General features: G+C 48.2%; 2 protein-coding genes across 2 annotated transcripts in view; one reads left to right on the top strand and one right to left on the bottom strand.

The window, feature by feature from the left end:
* Nucleotides 1–23,893, bottom strand: part of NUDC (nuclear distribution C, dynein complex regulator) — a 149,587-nt gene that overhangs the window by 58,656 nt on the left and 67,038 nt on the right. The window lies entirely within an intron of this gene.
* Nucleotides 55–11,206, top strand: GPN2 (GPN-loop GTPase 2). Its single transcript, XM_050795827.1, has 5 exons — nt 55–747; nt 1,313–1,469; nt 4,223–4,383; nt 5,721–5,851; nt 10,838–11,206. Exons 1-5 carry the CDS (start codon nt 337–339, stop codon nt 10,908–10,910), a joined length of 933 nt encoding a protein of 310 aa, XP_050651784.1. The 5' UTR covers nt 55–336; the 3' UTR covers nt 10,911–11,206.

The raw sequence follows: 23,893 nt of genomic DNA, 5'->3' as shown, positions 1-23,893 counted from the left end.
CGAGAGAGATTTTCCCGCAAAGACCCCACATTCGACCCATTCCCCGCGAGAAAAACGCGGCTGCGCTGCCCTCCCCTCGGCGTCGAGCTACGTCCCCGCCCTGAGGGCGGGACTTCCTCTCCTTGGCCCGCGGCTTCCGACGCTGTCCGGAAGTCAAGTTAGTCTAGTTAGTACCGGCCCGTTGGCGACGCTGTCCTCGCTGTTCCGCCTGAGGCGAGTGACGGTGGCCGCCAACGAGGTATACGTCCTGGGTCCCTCGCCCTCAGTCTCGTCTCCGGCGCGGCTGCTCGCCCCGTTTTCCCTCTGAGCTGACCTGCTCCGAGCCGTGGGCCGCCCATGGCGGGGGCCGCTCCGACCACGGCCTTCGGGCAGGCGGTGATCGGCCCTCCGGGCTCAGGGAAGACCACGTACTGTCTGGGCATGAGTGAGTTCCTGCGCGCGCTGGGCCGGCGCGTGGCCGTGGTGAACCTGGACCCGGCCAACGAGGGGCTGCCGTACGAGTGTGCCGTGGACGTAGGCGAACTGGTGGGGCTGGGCGACGTGATGGACGCGCTGCGCCTGGGTCCCAACGGCGGACTGCTCTACTGCATGGAGTACCTGGAAGCCAACCTGGACTGGTTGCGTGCCAAGCTGGACCCCCTCCGCGGCCACTACTTCCTCTTCGACTGCCCAGGACAGGTGGAGCTCTGCACGCATCACGGCGCCCTGCGCAGCATCTTCTCCCAAATGGCGCAGTGGGACCTCAGGGTGAGTCTCAGGGCGGGGAGGACCATTTTGCGGATGGAGTAACTGAGACAGGGAGGACAGACGCCACACCCCCATGTCACACAGGGAGGTAGGGGCTGAGTTGCTTTGGAGTAAAACAGGCATGAGTTCAAAATCTGGCTCTGCTACTGACTCGCTGTGTGGTGTTGATAAGTCAGTTCATCAGTCTGAACCTCAGTTTACTCACGTGTAAAATGGGTGTTAGTAGCCAACTTGGCGATTTCAGAAGTATGGAAGGGGTTAATGTAGAAAGTGGCATGGAGATTGTTGTAAATTGGTGGGCAAAAGTAAATGAAAGAGTGGAGTCAGATGCCATAGGATTTAAACCCCTTGCCCACTGGGAGGCTCAGTGCAAGACATCTTGTAAGGAAAAAAAAAAGCCTCCTATTTCCTGGGAGAAGGAAACGAGGGTAGTTATTAGAAAGAAACAGAGGCAGAAGGAGACTAATGGGGAAAGCTTCCCCTCTGTCCTCAAGCCCTCATTATCATGAGAGAATGCTGATTCCTGTTTCTCCAGGCCACTCTGACCCTGTCTCTTCCCTCCCAGCTGACTGCCGTCCACCTGGTGGATTCTCACTACTGCACAGACCCTGCCAAGTTCATTTCAGTACTGTGTACCTCCCTGGCCACCATGCTGCACGTGGAGCTGCCCCACATCAACCTCCTTTCCAAGATGGACCTCATTGAGCATTATGGGAAGCTGGGTAAGAGCTTCTGTTCCAGGTGAAGAGCAGGGCAGTAGCTGGGCTAGAATGAAGTAGACATCTCAGCTGAAGGTAGCTGCCTCTGGTGACTTGTGTGGTCTGCTGATAGTAGCCACAGGCAGGTTCTGACTCCTGCCAATTTATTTTGTGCCACTCTGTGCTAGATACCGTTGTGTAGATTTTGGAGACGAGAGAGCTACAGATGGTGTTAGGTATTACAAAGGAATTAAAGTGATACGACAGTGAATATTTGGGAGTGAGGTGAGTGGAGTAAAACAGGCATGAGTTTAAATTCTGGCTCTGCCACTGAATCACCGTGTGATCTGGGTAAGTCAGTTCATCTCTCTAGACCTCAGTTTCTCACTTCTGCTCTGAGGCAGTGGCATCTGAGCTGAGACGTGAATGGTGAGAAGGAGCCAGCCAAGGGAGGACTGTTCTATGCAGAGGCACCAGTAGGGATAAAGGCCTTGTCTTAGTCAGTTTGTGCTGCCATCACAAAAATACCATAGACCAGATGGCTTAGCCAATAAATATTTATTTCTCACAGTTCTGGAGGCTGGTAAGTCCAAGATCAAGATACAAGCAGATCTGGTGTGTGGTGAGAGCCTGCTTCCTGGCTCCTAGACAGCCTCCTTCTGTCCTCACAGAAGGAGGCTATATTCTCACGTGGCAGAGAGACAGAGAAGGGGTGGGAGGCCAGGGACAAAATAGGGAAGATTGAAGCGGGCTGGTATGAGGGGAGTTGGCTAGAGTCCCAGTGGCCAGTTTTTTTTTCTTGACAAATTAGTACTCTCGACCGGGCGTGGTGGCTCACGTCTGTAATCCCAGCACTTTGGGAGGCCAAGGTGGCAGATCACCAGAGGTCAGGAGTTTGAGACCAGCTTGACCAACATGGAGAAACCCCATCTCTACTAAAAATACAAAAAAGTAGCCAGGCATGGTGGCGCATGCCTGTAATCCCAGCTACTCGGGAAGCTGAGGCAGGAGAATCGCTTGAACCTGGGAGGCGGAGGTTGTGGTGAGCCAAGATCACACCATTATACTCTAGCCTGGGCAACAAGAGTGAAACTCCATCTCAAAAAAAAAAAAAAAAAAAAGAAAGAAAAAAAAAAATCCCAGCACTTTGGGAGGCCAGGGCAGATCACGAGGTCAGGTGAGACATCCTGGCTAACATGTGAAACCCCAGCACTTTGGCTAACGGAGGCTTTGAGAGGCCAAGGCGGGAGGATCACGAGGTCAGGAGATCGAGACCATCCTGGCTAACACGGTGAAACCCCGTCTCTACTAAAAATACAAAAAATTAGCCGGACATGGTGGCGGGCGCCTGTAGTCCCAGCTACTCGGGAGGCTGAGATAGGAGAATGGCGTGAACCCGGGAGGCGGAGCTTGCAGTGAGCCAAGATTGCGCCACTGCACTCTAGCCTGGGCTGCGGTGCGAGACTCTGTCTCAAAAAAAAAAAAAAAAAAATTAGCTAGACCTGGTGGCAGGCGCCTGTAGTCCCAGCTACTCAGGAGGCTGAGGCAGGAGAATGGTGTGAACCCGGGAGGCGGAGCTTGCAGTGAGCTGAGATCGCGCCACTGCACTCCAGCCTGGGCGACAGAGCGAGACTCCGTCTCAAAAAAAAAAAAAAAAAAAATTAGCACTCTCCTGAACTGGGGACATTGTTCCCTAAATAGCATCTCTAGCCACAAAGGAACCTAGAGAAGACAGATAAAATGACCAGCACATAAGCAGTAGGGAGGAAAGGGAGGTGTCAGGACCTTGTCCAGGGAGCCAGCTAGCTTCTAGTCTGGACATAGAGTGATGTAGAGTCCTCAGCTCACTTTAGGATAGATCTGCCAAGGAGCCCAGATACTTAAGTTTTCTGGGCAGAAACAGGCCACTAGGGGGAGGTGCAACTTACTTCTTTTAGTGGGAAATGATTTATAAAACCGAATCAGGGACCTCAGCATCATCTAGTCCTTATTTTACATTAAGAAATAACTGGCTCAGAAAAGGAAAGTGATATACCCAGGAGGCTACCCTGCTAGAATGTAGCATTTATTCAGTTTAACCATTTACAGAGTCTTTGCAGTGTACATGCCAGGTCCTGAGGGTATGACCTGACTGTGAGCTCTGTGAGGTGAGGACAGCCATACACAGTTCTTGGTCCATGTTTGATATCATTATTTGCAACTTTATTTATTTATTTATTTTTGAGACAGTTTTGCTCCTGTTGCCCAGGCTGGAGTGCAATGGTGCAATCTCGGCTCACTGCATCCTCTGCCTCCCAGATTCAAGTGATTCTCCTGTATCACCCTCCCGAGTAGCTGGGATTACAGGCATGTGCCACCAGGTCCGTCTAATTTTGTATTTTTAGTAGAGATGGAGTTTCACCATATTGGCTGGTCTTGAACTCCTGACCTCAGGTGATCACCCACCTCGGCCTCCCAAAGTGCTGGGATTACAGGCGTGAGCCACTGACCCCAGCCTGTTTGCAGTTGTTGATCAAGCACTTCTCTGTACCAGACACTGGGGTTTATAGCATTTAATCTTCACAACAGTGCTATGAAATAGGTACCTGCCTATATAGCTAGTAAATAGCACAGCCAGCAGGGTAAAACCAAAAGCTTTTTTTCTTAGTAACTTCATTTTACTGTGTCAAGTAATACTTGAGTGCATAAATACACAAAGGAAAAAAAGAAAAATGAACCTTGTCCTCAGGTCTTTAGCCTGATACTGGTTGTTCCTGAACACAGTTTTCTCTCTTTAGCCTTCAACCTGGACTACTACACAGAGGTTCTGGACCTCTCCTACCTGCTTGACCACCTGGCTTCTGACCCTTTCTTCCGCCACTACCGCCAGCTCAATGAGAAGCTAGTGCAGCTCATCGAAGACTATAGCCTGGTGTCCTTTATCCCTCTGAACATCCAGGTACTGGGGGCTAAGACAGGACTCTGACAGTGCCTGGGATTCACCAAGCCAAAAGCACAGGATGCTTTGAGGGCTTAAACAATGGTCTTTGCCCTGGGTTGACTATCACTGAGTAATCTTAGTTTCAGGACCAGGGCCTGCTGTAGGGGCAGAATTCCAGTAAAGAGAGTGGACCAAACTTTTGCCTGTCTATTCTATTTTGCTGGATCCTCTCTTCACATGTTCCCTCCTCAGTGTGAAAATGGGTGAGTCCAGAAAGTCATCAGCAAGAAACTTGACCAGGACCAGGGACAAGTCTCTTAAGCCCATTCAACTGGGCAACTGTCTGTTGACTTTGCAAAGTGGTACCCAACCCCTGTGCCTCTCACCTTTACCCTGCAGAGATAACCTGGGAGATGCAGGTACATGTTAGATTCCTTTCTGCAGTGGGTGAACTTGAGCTAACTTGTCTCCTCACTTCTAATGCCACGCTTATATGAGGAGATGAACTCTATAATATCAATCATAATAGTTACCTCTTATTTATGGCTTTCTGTGCTGGGCACTTTGCTAAGGACTAGACATATGTAATTTTGGTTTGTCCTTCCCACCATGTGATATATAGACTGTTTTTATTACTGTATATGGATGAGGAAACAGTTACAGTTTTTTTTGTGTGTGTGACAGAAATCTCACTCTGTCGCCCAGGATGGAGTGCAGTGGTGTGATCTTAGCTCACTGCAACCTCCGCCTCCTGGGTTCAACCGATTCTCCTGCCTCACCCTCACAAGTAACTGGGATTACAGGCATCTGTCATCATGCCCAGCTAATTTTTGTATTTTTAGTAGAGACAGGGTTTCACCATGTTGGCCAGGCTGGTCTCAAACTCCTGACCTCAAGTGATCCACCTGCCTCAGCCTCCCAAAGTGCTGGGCTTTACAGGCGTGAACCACTGCGCCTGGCCCAGTTATAGATTTAAAACATGCATATTTATTGGATATCTGCTTAAGAGAAGTACTGTGCCAGGCACTGGGAATACTGCGACAGATGATCTGGCCCTAAGAGGTGCTTAGTTTAGTAGGGGAGGCAGGTGAGTTAATAGGCATTTATTACATGTACAATAGATGTAAACCCAGGGGACTATGGATGTGCATAGGGGAGCTTATCTGTTCTAATCTGAGTGAGTTGGTGGTCAGAAAACATGGGATTTATCCAGCCTTTGGGGACATGTAGAACTACTCCAGGCCAAGAAAGCTACACATACAGAGGCAAGATGGAGGAAGGTGTATTTAGAGATTGCAAGCAGTTTTACACACTTCTGTTTCACTCACAAAACTGTTTCTCTCCTCCCTGCTCAGGACAAGGAGAGCATCCAGCGAGTCCTGCAGGCTGTAGATAAAGCCAATGGATACTGTTTCGGAGCCCAAGAGCAGCGAAGCCTAGAGGCCATGATGTCTGCCGCAATGGGAGCCGACTTCCATTTCTCTTCGTATCCTTGCCAGCTTCCTGGCCATAGCAGAGAGGGTGAGACATGGGGCTCAGGAATGGCCACAGGAGGTGCAGTCATCGTCCTTCTGGGTGACCTTTTTTTTTTTTTGAGAGGGAGTTTCCCTCTTGTTGCCCACGCTGGATTGCACAATGTCGCAGTCTTGGCTCACTGTAACCTCTGCCTCCCAGGTTCAAGCGATTCTTCTGCCTCAGCTTCCCGAGTAGCTGGGATTACAGGCATGTGCCACTGTGCCCAGCTAATTTTTGTATTTTTAGTAGAGACGGGGTTTCACCATGTTGGCCAGGCTGATCTGGAACTCCTGACCTCAGGTGATCCACCCGCCTAAGCTTCCCAAAGTGCTGGGATTACAGACGTGAGCCACTGCACCCACCTGTGGATGACTGATTCATATTGATCAATTGGGCTTCCTGATGACTGTCTCTCATGTGCAAAGGTGGTCCCTTGGCTTCAGAGTTGGTTGTACTGAGGACAAGGGACGATATTGAGCAGTAGGAGCAACAAATACAGAGGTCCAGAAATGAGAGGGCATTGGTCATTTGGGAGAGATGCAGGAGGTCCAGTTGCCTGGTGTGTTGCATGTGAAGAGGAAAGGACTTTGCAGGGGTGCAGGCAGGGCTGCCGAGGGAGGGGCCTGAGTGCCCTACTAAGGAATGTGGACTTCAGTTCCTGAGTGGGCAGTGGGAGCCACTATTCAAGCAGTACTGTTGAACAGGGTATGACACGATGACATGTACATTTCAGGAAAGCCCCTGCAATTGTGGAAAATGCATTTAAGGGATGTGATTGGGGGCAGAAGAGTTTTACAGTCTTGTTAGTTGAGAAGGGATGAAAAATTTGTAGTGAGAATAGAAAGGTGTGGAATGGAAAAATACTAAGGAGATAGACTATAAGAGTCAGTGACTGAATGGGTAGATGGAGCTGGAGCAGAATTTAGCTTCCCACATCTCTGGCTTAGACAGTGCATGGGTGGTTTTACTAATCACTGAGGCAGGAAAAGGAGGAGGGGGCAGGTTTTTCACATGGATAAAAGGGACAAGAGCTGGCAGATGTGCTGTGTTCAGGGGTCCATGGGACATCCAGAGCTATCCAAGAGGTAGCCAGACTTTGGAGCTTGGTTAGTGACTAGTGAGGCTGGAGCCAAGAGGTGTCCATCAGGTCACAGAGGCCATGCGTGAAACAGGACAGGAAAGTCCAGGCCCTCTAGACTGATGCTGTCACAGATTCAGCATCTACGCAGCATGCTGGAGACAAGGGGGACTCAGAGTCTTAGGGTACAGAGGAAAAGAATTCCAGCCAACACTTACTGATCTGTGTCAAGCGATATGTGGGAAACAAAGCTCATGGGGCGGGGGTTGGATGAATGACTTACAAATAATGGTAGTAGAGTGTGCAGTCTCTGGTGAAGGTACTAAGGAGCTGTGTCACACCTGCAGTTAATGTAGGCCAATTGGACTGCATGTGCTCAGCAAGGGAGGGGAGGAGCAATTTTTTGTTTTTTAAATTTAAGATGGACTTTTGGCCAAGCGCGGTGGCTCACGCCTATAATCCGAGCACTTTGGGAGGCTGAGGCGGGTGGATCACAAGGTCAGGAGATCAAGACCATCCTGGCTAACAAGGTGAAACCCGTCTCTACTAAAAATACAAAAAATTAGCCGGGTGTGGCAGCATGCACCTGTAGTCCCAGCTGCTGGGGAGGCCGAGACAGGAGAATGGTGTGAACCCAGGAGATGAAACTTGCAGTGAGCCGAGATCATGCCACTGCACTCCAGCCTGGGCGACAGAGCGAGACTCTGTCTCTTTGAGACGCCTCGGCCTCGGCCTCCCAAAGTGCTGGGTGAGCCACAGGTGTAAGCCAGCACGCCTCGCCTTTTTTTTTTTTTTTTTTTTTTTTTTTCCAGTAGAGATGGGGTTTCACCATGCAGCCTAGGCTGGGAGGAGCAATTTAAATAGTGTTGTAATATTTTGTATACCATGCACATGGTTCCCAACTTAAGATGGTTCAACTTTACAATGGCGTGAAAGCTGTATGCATTCAGTAGAAATTGTACTTTGGGTACCTATCAATCATTCTTTCACTTTCAGTACAGTATTCAGTAAATTACATGAGATATTTTTATTATAAAACAGGCTTTGTGTTAGATAATTTTGCCCAAATGCAGGCTAACGTAAGTGTTCTAAGAATATTGAAGGTAGGTGAGACTAAACTGATGTGTGGTAGGTTATGTGTATTAAATGCATTTTCTTTTTTTTTTTTTTTTTTTTTTTTTTGAGACGGAGTCTTGCTCTGTCACCCAGGCTGGAGTGCAGTGGCCGGATCTCAGCTCACTGCAAGCTCCTCCTCTCGGGTTCACGCCATTCTCCTGCCTCAGCCTCCCGAGTAGCTGGGACTACAGGCACCCGCCACTTCGCCCGGCTAGTTTTTTGTATTTTTTAGTAGAGATGGGGTTTCACCGTATTAGCCAGGATGGTCTCGATCTCCTGACCTCATGATCCGCCCGTCTCGGCCTCCCAAAGTGCTGAGATTACAGGCTTGAGCCACTGCGCCCGGCCTGCATTTTCGACTTAAGATATTTTTGATTTGGGATGGGTTTATCAGGATGTAACCCCATCATAAGTCATGGAGCATCCGTATGTTACTTTATGTATTCATATATATAAAGGGTTCTATTCACAAAACCATGTATGCTGCATTTAACAAATAATTTGAGGAATTTTCAAGGGTATTTTTAACCATATACATTTGTGCTGATTTTAGATTCTGCCCCAACCCTAACCCACTTAAGATTCAGCAGCTCTCAGCAGGGTGCGGTGGCTCACGCCTGTAATCCCAGCACTTTGGGAGGCTGAGGTGGGCGGATCATAAGGTCAGGAGATCGAGACCATCCTGGCTCACACGGTGAAACCCTGTCTCAACTAAAAATACAACAAATTAGCTGGGCGTGATGGCGGGTGCCTGTAGTCCCAGCTACTTGGGAGGCTGAGGCAGGAGAATGGCATGAACCCAGGAGGCGGAACTTGCAGTGAGCCGAGACTGTGCCACTGCACTCCAGCCTGGGTGACAGAGCAAGACTCCGTCTCAAAAAAAAAAAAAGATTCAGCAGCTCGCTATAAGAGAGTAGGGACTGATACAAAGAAGGGAGCGGTCAGCTCTGCTGAAGGGTAGGTGGGTAAGGAAAGCTTTATGGAGTCGTGGCACGTGAGTTGCATCATTTCAAGGTGAGGGTTAGCCAGTCTAATGAAGAAGGAAAGGGAATTCAAGTTAAAGAGAACAGTATATGCAAAGGCATAGAGGTTCAAAGTTGAGACAGGTTTTGAGGGTTGCAAATAAGATGGCATGGGCCAAGTGTAATGGCTTCATGCCTGTAATTCCAACATGTTGGGAGTTAAAAGGTGGGAGGATTGCTCAAGGCCAGGAGTTTGAGACCAGACTGGGCAACATAGTGAGACCCCATCTCTTTTTTTTTTTTTAAGTATAGAAATTTATTTTTGACAAAAAGTAGGGGCTGGGCATGGTGGCTCACGCTTGTAATCCCAGCACCTTGGGAGGCCAAGTGGGGGCAGATCACCTGAGTCCAGATCACCTGGCCAAATGGTGAAACCATGTTTCTGTTTAAAAAATACAAAAATTAGCTGGGTGTGGTAGTGCACGCCTGTAGTTCCAGCTACTTGGGAGGCTGAGGCAGGAGAATCGCTTGAACCCAGGAGGTGGAGGTTGCAGTGAGCCAAGATGGCGCCACAGTACTTCAGCCTGGGTGACAGAGTGAGACTCCATCTCAAAAAAAATAGTAGGATGACATGACTTGTGAGCAGGGCAAGGACTCAGAGAGGGGAGCAGCAGTGGGGCCAGACAGGTAGGCAGGTAGGAGGTGAGGCTTTGTATGCCCTACTCAGGAATGTGGGCATTAGGTCAGAGATAAGCAAGGTGGATTTCACTGATCCTCAGTGATCTTCAGGGCCAGCTTGCACAGAAATAAGGCAGTATCTGCTGTGGAAAAGTCACTGGGAAGGGGCACCAGTTGAGAGTCAATCTGACTAGGGGTGAGATGGATTTTGGTTGATGGATTCATAGAGACAGTAAAGAAAGGTCTGTAAGGGCCAGGCACGGTGGCTCACGCCTGTAATCCCAGCACTTAGGGAGGCAGAGGTGGGCAGATCACGAGGTCAGGAGATCGAGACCATCCTGGCCAACATGGTGAAACCCCATCTCTACTAAAAATACAAAAATTAGCTGGGTGTGGTGGCGGGTGCCTGTAGTCCCAGCTACTCTAGAGGCTGAAGCAGAAGAGTTGCTTGAACCAGGAGTTGGAGGTTGCAGTGAGCCGAGATCGTGCCACTGCACTCCAGCTTTGTGACAGAGCGAGACTCCGTCTCAACAAAAAAAAAAAAAAAGGGAAAGGTCTGTAACTTGAACATCATTTGGTGGGCTAAGTATTTTATTTGCAGGGTCATTTAATTCTCATTTCAAGCCCTTTTATAAGTGAGGCGACAGGCCTAAGGTCCCTCTCCCGGGATGTTTTGGAAGAACAGTTCAAACCTTGGTTTTGCTGGGTGTAGAATCTCAGTTTCTTCCTTTGGAGCCATTTGGTAGTAGAACCGCCGTGGTGTCCTAACATAGCCAACCTAGCCATGGCTAACCTCCATCTCCTCGTCAGACCCCAGACCCAGACATCATCAGGATTTGAACCCACTTGGTCTGGCTCCAGAGCATGTACCATAACACAACATTGGAAGGTTAGCGCTCTTCAGTCCTTTGATCCGCAGCAGTGTGTGGAAGAGGCATATAGAGGAGGAGCATTTGAGTCTGGATGTTTTTGGAGGCTTCTCATACTTGATTGGTCCCTATAATTTATGAGGAAGAGAGGGATGAACATGGTTGGAGCGTAGGCATCAGCGGAAGTCACATCCTGCCCAGACCAGCTCCCCATCCTCTGCCTATGCTATCAGCCTTGACGCACCCCTCCTCAGCACACTGGGCATCCAGGAGAAGTACCTGGCACCCTCGAACCAGTCAGTGGAGCAGGAAGCCATGCAGCTATAGCAACAAGGTGGATCCTGGAGAGCAGGATGCATAACCCAGCACTGGGGAAAGTGGAGGCTCCTGAAGCAGGCTGCAGACCCAAGAGCAAGTCCTCCCAGCGAGAGCTGGTGGGCTGGCAAGGGGATATTGAGCTCTGCAAAGGACTTCTGGCCAAAAAGCCAGACATGGCGCCAAGCAGAACACCTACCATACTGTCAGTGGTGTCTGTGAGCTCCGGGCCCTGCCACCAGAAAGTCGAGCACTGGTCCTACTCAGGCTGTGACGGAATGTGCTGCAATACAAGAGTTTATATTCTACTTTTTGTGACTTCCAAACTCTTCTTCAGTCTTCCGGGCCCAGGGGTTTGGGGAAGAATGAGGGAGTGTCACCTTCCCTTGGAATAATCAGTATTTCCCCAAAGCATATAATTCACATTCAGTCACATAGGATTGACATTCAGTCTCTAGTCAGGTGTTTCTATTAATCTTCAGTTTTTGGTTCTCAGGTTTGTTTGTTATTTAAAAAGATGAGGTCTCGGCTGGGCTCGGTGGCTCACGCCTGTAATCCCAGCACTTTGGGAGGCCGAGGCGGGCGGATCACGAGGTCAGGAGATCGAGACCATCCTGGTTAACACGGTGAAACCCCGTCTCAACTAAAAATACAAAAAGTTAGCCAGGTGTGTGGTAGGCGCCTGTAATCCCAGCTGCTTGGGAGGCTGAGGCAGGAGAATGGCGTGAACCCGGGAGGCGGAGCTTGCAGTGAGCCGAGATCGCGCCACTGCACTCCAGCCTGGGTGACAGAGCGAGACTCTGTCTCAAAAAAAAAAAAAAAAAAAAAAAAAAAAAAAAAAATGAGGTCTCACTATATGGCCCAGGCTGGACTCAAACTCCTAGGCTCAAGCAGTCCTCCCACCTGAGACGCCTGAGTAACTGGGACTACAGGTGTGAGCCACTGTGTCCCAATATTTTCAGTTTTAACAGAGCCTCAAACTCAGCTTTCACAGGCAACAATTCCTGGCTAGACCTTTATTAATGTTTTATATTCATTTTGTTTGTTTTATGGCTTTATTCTATTTTTGACAAGTGTTGACTAGTTTTCTATTTACAGTAGTGGTTAAAAGTTTACTTCAAGGCCGGGCACGGTGTCTCATGCCTGTAATCCCAGCACCTTGGGAGGCCGAAGCCAGCAGATCACAAGGTCAAGAGATCAAGACCATCCTGGCCAACATGGTGAAACCCTGTCTCTACCAAAAAAATGTAAAAATTAGCTGGGCATGGTGGTGCATGCCTGTAGTTCTAGCTACTTGGGAGGCTGAGGCAGGAGAATTGTTTGAACCCAGGAGTCAGAGGTTACAGTGAACTGAGATTGTGCCACTGCACTCCAGCCTGGTGACAGAGTGAGACTTTGTCTCAAAAAAAAAGGTTTGCTTCAAAAATGAAATACAAGGCTGGGCACGTTGACTCATGCCTGTAAGCCCAGCACATTGGAAGGCTGATGTGGGCGGATCACCTGAGGTCAGGAGTTCGAGACCAGCCTGGCCAACATGGTGAAACCCCTCTCTACTAAAAACACAAAAATTAGCTGGGCATGGTGTTGCATGCCTATAATCCCAGCTACTAGGGAGGCTCAGGGAGAAGAATTCTTGAACCCGGGAGGCAGAGGTTGCAGTGAGCCAAGATTGTGCCATTACATTCCAACCTGGGCGACACAGCGAGACTCCATCTCAAAAAAATATATAAGTTGTGTAAAGAAAAATATTAATATATAATATGGCAGTTCCTATGAGAGTGTGGCAAAAATTAAGAGGGCTTGAAGTTTTTTCTTTGCTCTTCTTGCAACTGGCTGGATGCAGTTCATATATTTTTCAACCAGTAGGTGGCACCCCAGCCTTACTTTTTGCAGTTGTAACCTGGTGTTAGAAGGGGCAGGACTGATGCCCTGGGCAAGACTGTTATGCCAGGTTTTATTTGCATACATTTGGACTTTTTTTTTTTTTTTTGAGATAAAGTCTCTCTCTGTTGCCCAGGCTGGAGTCCAGTGGCGCAATCTTGGCTCACTGCAACCTCCGCTTCCCAGGTTCAAGCAATTCTCTGCCTCAGCCTCCCGAGTAGCTGGGATTACAGGTGCCCGCCAACACGCCTGGCTAATTTTTGTATTTTTAGTAGTGTCGGGGTTTCACCATGTTGTTCAGGCTGGTCTTGAACTACTGACCTCGTGATCTACCCGCCTTGGCCTCCCAAAGTGCTGGGATTACAGGTGTGAGCCACCGCACCTGGCCACATTTGGACTTTTTTTTTTTTTTTTTTGAGACGGAGTCTCGCTCTGCCGCCCAGGCTGGAGTGCAGTGGCCAGATCTCAGCTCACTGCAAGCTCCGCCTCCCGGGTTCACGCCATTCTCCTGCCTCAGCCTCCCAAGTAGCTGGGACTACAGGCGCCCGCCACCACGCCCGGCTAGTTTTTTTGCATTTTTTAGTAGAGACGGGGTTTCACCGTGTTAGCCAGGATGGTCTCGATCTCCTGACCTCGTGATCCGCCCGTCTCGGCCTCCCAAAGTGCTGGGATTACAGGCTTGAGCCACCGCGCCCGGCCTGGACTTTTTAACACACATGAAGTGCTTGGTATTTTAGAGTGCTTCCACACATAATCCTCATTAGAGATAGACAAGATGGGGAGAATTAATAAGCCATTACCCATGTTACAGTGAAGAAGCAGAAAGATGAGAAGTTTGAACTTTGGTCAGCCTGGCTCTCTCATAAGCTGTTTTGCTGACTAAATTGTGAGTATTCCTCCTTTGGTATATTTATTGGTGAGAAGTCACAGTCCTTGTCCCACAGGTTTTGCAGCCAATCAGGAGAAAGAAATTAGGCACCTATAAAGTATTACTAAATCATAGATAGTTCACCAGTGGTTTGTGCAGTTGGCACATTCATTTAGGGACATCTGTTCTGAAACAGCATTGAAATAGGACTGACTGTGCTTTGCTTTCTGGTTGTGACAGCCAGAGCCAAAGGCAGACGAATGAGGGGATATGAGGAGGCTACTGTGACTGGAACAGTATGAAAGCAACCTCAGCTCCCACGCCTGGCTCTATAGGGGTTAATAACTGGGTGCTGCTTCCCAGCCTCTTTCATCTGAGAAGTTCAAAGCACCTCACCCCTATTAACACCCCACAGAGTAGGCAGGAAGTACCAATAGAGCAAGCCAGGGAAACTGAGGCCAGGAGGCACAGCCTGGGGCTAGCTGTGAATCACCTGTGGGGCCTAGAGCCCAGGAATCCTGACGCCCAGACTACTGGACAAATCCTTTATCAGGGCGTTAGGGTGGGTGCTATGCTTTTGAAAGCAGTACCAATGGCTGTGGTCATGGGTTTTGATGCTTGCCCATCACAGAGGCCCCAGCTCTCACCAAAACAAACCAAATGGGGGCTGGAAGGCATCCTTTACAACTTTATGGCCTCATATGCAAGCACCCTCAGCATTTTCTGCAGCCATCGAGTGGGGATAGGTGGAAATAATTCAGGGCCTTTATTTTCAGGCCATGGTTTGACAGCAAGGGTATTTTCTTCCCCAGTAAATGTAGCTTCTGTCTACCTTCCACTGGCAGCAAAGTGATTTTCTGTTCTCTGCATATACTGAGGGGATCTGCACAGTGCAGAAAGGAAGATGTCAGATCCAAGTGAGGCCTGTGCAGTGTGAAATGTCTAGGGTAGAAGAAAGACCATCCTCCATTATGGCTGGCATGTGGCAGTCATCCTTAAGATTATTTTAAAATTTCCAGCCGGGCGCGGTGGCTCAAGCCTGTAATCCCAGCACTTTGGGAGGCCGAGACGGGTGGATCACGAGGTCAGGAGATCGAGACCATCCTGGCTAACACGGTGAAACCCCATCTCTACTAAAAAATACAAAAAACTAGCCAGGCGAGGTGGCGGGCGCCTGTAGTCCCAGCTACTCAGGAGGCTGAGGCAGGAGAATGGCGTGAACCCGGGAGGTGGAGCTTGCAGTGAGCTGAGATCCGGCCACTGCACCCCAGCCTGGGCGACAGAGCAAGACTCCGTCTCAAAAAAAAAAAAAAAAAAAAAAAAAGATTATTTTAAAATTTCCTAATACAGGAAAGTAAAAAACTTAGAAAATGAAAGAGAAGGCCAAGCATGGTGGCTCATGTCTGTAATCCCAGCACTTTGGGAGGCCAAGGCGGGCAGATCATCTGAGGTCGGGAGTGTAAGACCAGCCTGGCCAACGTGGCGAAAACCTGTCTCTGCTAAAAATGCAGAAAAATTAGCAGGGCATGGTAGCATGTGCCTGTAATTCCAGCTACTTGGGAGACTGAAGCAGGAGGATTGCTTGAACCCGAGAGGCAGAGGTTTTAGTGAGCTGAGATCGCGCCATTGCACTCCAGCCTGGGTAACAAGATCGAAAGTCCATCTCAAAAAAAAAACAAACACGAAAATGAAAAGAGCAAATGAGTCACCCAGGATCCCATAACAGAAGCTTTCTGTGGGGTCATCTGTTTAAAAGAAAAATAAATTCTATATTCAAATCTATATTTTGTGTATTCTCTTTTTTTCTCTGTAAACATCTGGAGGTATTTTGTATATTCTTTCAGTCTTATTTTTGTATACCTAGGGATGGATATTGCATTTATATAAGTGCGATATTTTATGATTGTGTTATATCCTGCCTTTTTCAGTTAACACCATTCCATGTAATAAAAAACAGATACAATTCCTATAATTCCAGCACTCTGGGAGGCTGATGTGGGAGGATCACTCGAGCCAGGACATGGAGGCTGCAGTGAGCTATGATCGTGCCACTGCACTCTAGCCTGGGCAATAGAGTGAGACCCTGTCTGAAACAATCAAGTAAATAACCTTTGTAATGTCACCATGGTAATAGTCCATGGTTTGGCTATAACATTGTTTACCTATCCATACTCCCGTGGTTAGCCTACTACTAGCCTACAAGTCATCATCAATTTTTACTTTTGTAAATAGTGTGATAATTAACATCTTTGTACTAAAATCATTGTCTGAATCTCTGATTTTTAACTTGTGAGGTAGTCCTGGAAATGAAATAATTGACATATTCCAGGTTCGGGATTCATGTTGCCAAAATGCTTTCCAAAAAAGATACCACTTTACATCTCACTGATAGTGTCTGAAATTGCTCTTCTCATCTCCAGACTTCACTTGACAATTCTCTACAACTTCGGGAGGGAGGAAGACCTCTCTGAGTGCCTTAGAAGGGACCTTCCTGGTCATCCCTACTAACCAATGACATTAGGTTATATGCATTTCTTGGCTTTGAATTGGGGACCTCAACAATTAGAAGACAGTATAGAATTGGAAGAACTTAGCAGGGACCATAGGTAATTGGAAAGGTTTCCAGCCTGACTAAGAGGCTTATGCGTGAGGATGAGGCCCTAAAGCCCACAGAGCTGAAGCACATCCTTTCTGCCTGGATTAGCAAAATGCCCACCCGCTGGTGGCTGAGAATATAGGAAGTATGGTCCCATTAGGATCTGTGGGAAAGAGAAAGGGGAGGTCGATTTGAGGAATTCTCTGTCCCTTTCTCAAGAATCCTAAGTGGGGAGAGGAGTGGCTTCAGACCCACTGAAGCACTTTTAAGGATCACACCAATTTTGAAAGCAGTGAAGTGGCCCAATTATCCTGGAATCCTGGAGGGAAATTCTCTAGCAAAACACTAGTCCCCTCCTCTCTCTTTTCTTCTCTTGTCTCTGGCTTTTGAGCCTTTACTTACCCAGCCTGATCTGGGCCGTTCACTGTCTTTTCTTGTCCCATTTAGAAGGAGTTGCAGCACATACCTCCATGGCATCAGGCCTGCTAAAGATGGGGAAACCCATGTGCCTCATTTCAAGCCCAGTGTGACCTTTTCCAGCCAGGGAGCTAACTCAGCCCAGGTGTCGAGGTGGGCCAAGACAGGCTGTGACGGAATGGGGTGGGGATTTAGGGGCCAACTGAGGTGGAAAAAAGACAGTAAAAAAAGACAGTATTGGTAAATTACTCTGGATGAGAATACACGGCAAGGGCTTTTTTTTCCTCCTCATTCTAAAACTCTGAAGCAGTTGTGGAGAAGGGACATGAGAGGCCCCTTCGTAGCCATGCCAAATAAACTTGAATTTTTTTTTTTTTTGAAGACAGGATCTTGCACTGTCGCCCAGGCTCACTGCAACTTCCACCTACCGGGCTCAAGCCATCTTCCACCTCAGCCTACTGAGTAGCTGGGACTATAGGCCCATACCCCCATGCCTGATTAATTTTTGTATTTTTTGTAGAGATGGGGTTTCGCTATCTTGCCCGGGCTGGTCTAGAACTCCTGAGCTCAGGCTATCCTCCTGCCTCAGCCTCCCAGAGTGCTGGGATTATAGGCATGAGCACCCGGCCAAATGTGAAGTCTAATGCAGTGTGCTTGCTATGTCAGTTTAGCTTCCAGGAACGTCCCCAGTGCCTCCCTTTGCACTGAATTATCACCTCCAAGTTCTTCCTATATATTAATCCTGGAGCCTGCACGTTGCTTTGTGGAGTCACAGAAACAGCAGAGAAGGGAGACTGGGACATGGGTTAAGATTTCCTTCAACTATGGCCGGGCGTGGTAGCTCACGCCTATAATCCCAGCACTTCGGGAGGCCGAGGTTGGGCGGATCACGAGGTCAGGAGATCAAGACTCCTGGCTAACACAGTGAAACCCTGTCTCTACTAAAAAATACAAAAAATTAGCCGGGCGTGGTGGTAGGCACCTGTAGTCCCAGCTACTAGGGAGGCTGAGGCAGGAGAATGGCATGAACCTGGGAGGCGGAGCTTGCAGTGAGCCGAGATTGCGCCACTGCACTCCAGCCTGGGCAACAGAGCGAGACTCCATCTCAAAAAAAAAAAAAATTTCCCTCAACTCATAAATCATAATATCAGTAATCTCAAAGGTCACATAATTTATTCTTTTTGATAGAGATGGGGTCTCGCTATGTTGCCCAGGCTGGTCTTGAATTCCTGGGCTCCAGCAATCTGCCTGCCTTGGCCTCCCAAAGTGCTAGGATTACAGGTGTGAGCCACCTCACCCAGTCACATAATCTTTTCTGAGATAAAAGTTTCACATAATCTTTTTTGAGCTAAAAGTCACTCCTCTGTACAGACAAGAAAATCTCAGATTGGGTTTACTCTAGAGGAGAAAAGGGAGAGAATGTCTCCCTGCCTTCTTTCTTTCAACAAATATTTCTTTAATACCATAATATATATTCAATCCTGTACCTAGCCCACCACCGATTTGAAGACTTGATGCTTTTCAGAGTCCCAGAATTTTTTTTTTTTTTTTTTTTTTTAGGCCTAGTCTTGCTGTGTCGCCCAGGCTGGAGTGCTGTGACACTATCTCGGCTCACTGCAACATCTGCCTCCCGGGTTCAAGCAATTCTCTGCCTCAGCCTCCCTAGTAGCTAGGATTACAGGCACCTGCCACCACGCCCGGCTAATTTTTGTATTTTTAGTAGAGACCAGGTTTCACCATCTTGGCCAGGTTGGTCTTGAACTCCTGACCTCGTGATCCACCCACCTCGGCCTCCCAAAGTGCTGGATTTACAGGTGTGAGCCACCGTGCCCAGCCCAGAGTCCTGGATTTTACTCTTTTATTTCTAGACAAAGGGTTATAGTTCCCAGAGAGCTGTAAGGAGAAGATGGGGTGGAGATGAGAGATGAATCAGCCTCTGACACCCCCAGGGTGACATACCTGTCTGCTGCCCCCACAGACATTCCTGGCTCCTGACTCAGTGGGTAGGTGGGACTAGGGGGATTCTGAGAGGAGGGGGACCTTCTTTGCAGAAACCTGCCTTTTCCACTCCCCACACAGCAGGGATGAGGTGGACCCTGTGAACAGGGTGAAGAATTTCAAGGAACTAAGAGTGGAATCAGGTTAAGAAAACCTAAACTTGGTCAATGAGCCTGGAAATTGGTCCAGTTCACAGTCTTTTCTCATTTAAGACAATTCTTTTCTGCCAGAGACTAGGGTGGAATTAGATTGAGAGGAGAGTAAGAAGGCTTTCTTTTCATTTTAATTTTACTTATTTTTTGGAGACAGTCTTGTTCTATTGCCCAGGCTGAAGTGCAGTGGTGCAATCTCAGCTCACTGCAACCTTTGCCTTCTAGTTCAAGATATTCTCCTGCCTCAGCTTCCCAAGTAGCTGGCACGGCAGATGCGTGCTACCATGCCTGGCTAATTTTTATATTTTTAGTAGAGATGGGATTTCACCATGTTGGCCGGGTTGGTCTTGAACTCCTGACCTCAAGTGATCTGCCCACCTCGGCCTCCCAAAGTGCTGGGATTACAGGCGTGAGCCACCACATCCGGCCAGAAGAAGGCTTTCTTGATTCTTAGAAAGTCTAAGATAGGAGCAGGGCACCATAACATAATGTAGTTAGTTTGGGTTTTTTTGTTTGCTTTGTTTTGTTTTGTTTTTTTGAGACAGATTCTTGTTCTTGTTGTCCAGGCTGGAGTGCAATGGAGCAATCTCGGCTCACTGCAACCTCTGCCTCTAGGGTTCAAGCGATTCTCCTGCCTCAGCCTCCCAAGTAGCTGGGATTACAGGAGCCTACCACCACACTCAGCTTATTTTTTGTATATATATATATATATATATATATATATATATATATATTTTTTTTTTTTTTTTAAGATGGAATTTTGCTCTCATTGCCCAGACTGGAGTGCAATAGCACAATCTAGGCTCACTGCAACCTCTGCCTCTTGGGTTCAAGCGATTCTCCTGCCTCAGCCTCCCGAGTAGCTGGGATTATAGGAGCCCACCACCACACTCAGCTTATTTTTTTTGTGTATATATATATATATATTTTTTTTTTTAGATGGAATTTTGCTCTCATTGCCCAGACTGGAGTGCAATAGCACAATCTAGGCTCACTGCAACCTCTGCCTCCCGCATGCAAGTTATTCTCCTGCCTCAGCCTCCTAAGTAGCTGGGATTGCAGGTGTCAGCTACCGCACCCGGCCATTTTTTGTACTTTGTAGTAAAGATGGGGTTTCACCATGTTGGCCATGCTGGTCTCGAACTCCTGACTTCAGGTGACCCACACACCTCGGCCTCCCAAAGTGCTGGGATTACAGGTGTGAGCCATGGCACCTGGCCAAATATAGATATTTTTTAACTGGTGAACTGCTAACATACAAAACTGACATATGTGTGACTGTTTTGGCCAAAGTATATGGAAACGGGAAACTGACCACTTGGCTCCTGCCCCATGGCAGCTTCTGGGAAACCACCTGAACACAGTTTGAAAACAGCTATTGTAGTTTAAAAATCATGGGACTGGCCGGGTGCGGTGACTCATGCCTGTAATTCCAGCACTTTGGGAGGCTGAGGCAGGTGGATCACCTGAGGTCAGGAGTTCGAGACCAGCCTGACCAATGTGGTGAAACCCTGTCTCTACCAAAAAAATAATAATACAAAAATACAAAAATTAGCTGGGTGTGGTATCGTGCACCTGTAATCCCAGCTACTCAGGAGGCTGAGACAGGAGAATCACTTAAACCCAGGAGGCAGAGGTTGCAGTGAGCTGAGATGGCACCACTGAACTCCAGCCTGGGTGACAGAGCAAGACTCCATTTGAAAAAAAAAGATAATAATAATAATAATAATAATGATAATAATAATAATGGGACTTGGGCCGGGCGTGGTGGCTCACGCCTCTAATCCTAGCACTTTGGGAGTCCAAGGTAGGCAAGTTGCTTGAGCTCAGGAGTTCGAGACTAGCCAGGGCAACATGGTGAAAATCCATCTCTACTAAAATACAAAAAATTAGCCAGGCATGACGGTATGTGCCTGTAGTCCCAGCTACTCGGGAGGGTGACGCAAGAGAATTGCTTGAACCCAGGAGGCAGAGGTTGCAGTGAGCCGAGATCATGCCACTGCACTCCAGCCTGGGCAACAGAGCCAGACTCCGTCTCATAAAAAAAAAAAAAGAAAAGAAAATCATGGGGCTTGGAGTCAGACCCTGTTTCCACTCCTCAGCACGTGAGTAGTTGTACAACCTTGGTTATTAGGTTATTTAGCTGCTCTGAGCTTCAGTCTTTTTATTTGCAAAACAAATGTAATAACATGTATTACTGTGAGGATTAAGGTATGAAACTACCTGGCACACACTTGTCATGCCTGCTGGGGCTGCTACTGTACTCTGTTCTCTAGGAAGAAGCAGAAATGGGACACTGTTGGTCAGAAAAGCAAGCCTTGATGCAAGCCTCTGGACATCTGGGGGTGTGTGTGTGTGTGTGTGTGTGTGTGTGTGTGTGTGTGTGTCAGAGAGAGAGAGAGAGAGGGAGATGGAGGCAGGGAAGAGTACCTTGCTTTTTCTGGAAGGAGCGAGGGAGATGGAGGCAGGGAAGAGTACCTTGCTTTTTCTGGAAGGAGCCACAGTGGCCTTGGCCTTGCTGGGGTGCCTGGCTGGTTTTGAGAAGGCAGTGTTGGCCTCCATCACCTACTCCTGTGGATTCTACAGAGCCATTTGGATTTGACCTTCTGAAGTAACTATGCATAACAGAGGGAAGAGTAGATAACTTTAGTAGGTCATTTTAGGTTGCAGATTTTCTCCATACCATTCAAATTCTTCGGAGGAGAAGGTATTTGCAAGCGCTGGGCCTCCATTTTCTTGGGGATAATCTGGCAATATAGAAAAGATAAGGCTGAGATCCCTTGAATCTGTGTGAGCTCCAGTCTCTGGACAGCCCTTCCTCATCCCAGGACTAGCTGTATTTCCATTTCCATAATGGTCTGGAACTAATCCTGGTTACCAGGCATTTGGAAGGGTAGTTTTATTTTATTTTATTTTATTTTATTTTATTTTTTTGAGACAGAGTCTTGCTCTGTCGCCCAGGCTGGAGTGCATTGGCCGGATCTCAGCTCACTGCAAGCTCCGCCTCCCGGGTTTATGCCATTCTCCTGCCTCAGCCTCCCGAGTAGCTGAGACTACAGGCACATACTGTCACGCCTGGCTAATTTTTGTATTTTTAGTAGAGACGAGGTTTCACCGTGTTAGCCAGGATGGTCTCAATCTCCTGACCTTGTGATCCGCCTGTCTCGGCCTCCCAAAGTGCTGGGATTACAGGCTTGAGCCACCGTGCCCGGCCGGAAGGGTAGTTTTAAACCCAAGTTCTGGCCAGGTGCAGTGGCTCACACCTGTAATCCCAACACTTTAGGAGGCTGAGGCTGGAGAATCACCTGAGGCCAGGAGTTCAAGACCAACTTGGACAATATAGCAATACCCTGTCTCTACAAATTTTTTTTTTTTTAGACGGAGTCTCGCTCTGTCGCCCAGGCTGGAGTGCAGTGGCCGCGTTCTCAACTCACTGCAAGCTCCGCCTCCCAGGTTCCACGCCCGGCTAATTTTTTGTATTTTTTTTTTGAGACGGAGTCTCGTTCTGTCGCCCAGGCTGCAGTGCAGTGTCGTGATCTCAGCTCACTGCAAGCTCCGCCTCCCAGGTTCAAGCCATTCTCCTGTCTCAGCCTCCCGAGTAGCTGGGACTACAGGCACCCGCCACCACGCCAGGCTAATTTTTTGTATTTTTAGTAGAGACGGGGTTTCACTGTGTTAGCCAGGGTGGTCTTGATCTCCTGACCTCGTGATCCACCCACCTCGGCCTCCCAAAGTGCTGGGATTACAGGCGTGAGTCACCGCACCCAGCCCCCAATTTTTTTTTTAAAAGTTAGCCAGGCATGGCTGGGCGCGGTGGCTCACACCTGTAATCCCAGCACTTTGGGAGGCCAAGGCAGGCAGATCACCTGAGGTCGGGAGTTCGAGACCAGCCTGACCAATATGGAGATACCCCATCTCTACTAAAAGTACAAAATCAGCCAGGCATGGTGGTGCATGCCTGTAATCCCAGCTACCTGGGAGGCTGAGGCAGGAAAATTGCTTGAACCTGGGAGGTGAAGGCTGTGATGAGCCAAGATCATGCCATTGCACTCCAGCCTGGGCAACAAGAGCAAAACTCCGTCTCAAAAAACAAAACAAAATATTAGTCAGGCACAATGGCACACATCTGTAGTCCTAGCTACTCAGAAACCTGAGGCCAGAGGATTGCTTGTGCACAGTTCAAGGCTACAGTGAGGTATGATCATGCCATTGCACTCCAGCCTGGTTAACAGAGGGAGACCCTGTCTCAAAAATAAAAATAATAAATATATCCAAGTTTTGAGCACTTTCCAGTATACGGAACCCTGCGGGAGTCACTGTGGGAAGAAAGGAGGAATAATGGGACAAAGGTACCATTATCCAGGAGCTCTCTGAGGAGATGAGAAATCCAGGATAGCTGCAAACCCAGAGGTAGGATTAAGTACATATGAAATCAGAACTGAACACATGTACCTACATACATGGAAAGTGTTGGTAAAACAGCATATCCAAAGCTCTGTACATGTGTTAAAGAGAGTGACTGGCTGGGCGCGGTGGCTCTCACCTGTAATCCCAGCACTTTGGGAGGCTGCGGCGGGCGGATCACAAGGTCAGGATATCGAGACCATCCTGGCTAACATGGTGAAACCCCGTCTCTACTAAAAATACAAAAAATTAGCTGGACATGGTGGCGGGCGCCTGTAGTCCCAGCTACTCGGGAGGCTGAGGCAGGAGAATGGTGTGAGCCCAGAAGGCGGAGCTTGCAGTGAGCCTAGATCGCGCCACTGCACTCCAGCCTAGGCGACAGAGCGAGACTCTGTCTCAAAAAAAAAAAAAAAAAAAAAAAAAAAAAGGGAGTGGCTAACCTAGTTGTGACCTAGAGATGGGCTTTGAAATTTGGAAAAGGTTAAAAAGAACATGATCAAGTGGAGGGGACAATGGGAAGGGGAGGTCACCAAGAAATTTCCAGTGGAACTTGGCATTCTTACCTGCTTTTTCTTCTGGGACAGATTTTTAAATTAAGATATAATTCATGTACCATAAAGTTCACCTTTTTAAAGTGTAAAATTCAGTGGTTTTTAGTATATTCACAAAGCTGTGCAAC

Source organism: Macaca thibetana, chromosome 1 (assembly GCF_024542745.1).
Source record: "Macaca thibetana thibetana isolate TM-01 chromosome 1, ASM2454274v1, whole genome shotgun sequence".
Classification (NCBI taxonomy): domain Eukaryota; kingdom Metazoa; phylum Chordata; class Mammalia; order Primates; family Cercopithecidae; genus Macaca; species Macaca thibetana.
This window is presented reverse-complemented; position numbering and strand designations above follow the sequence as displayed.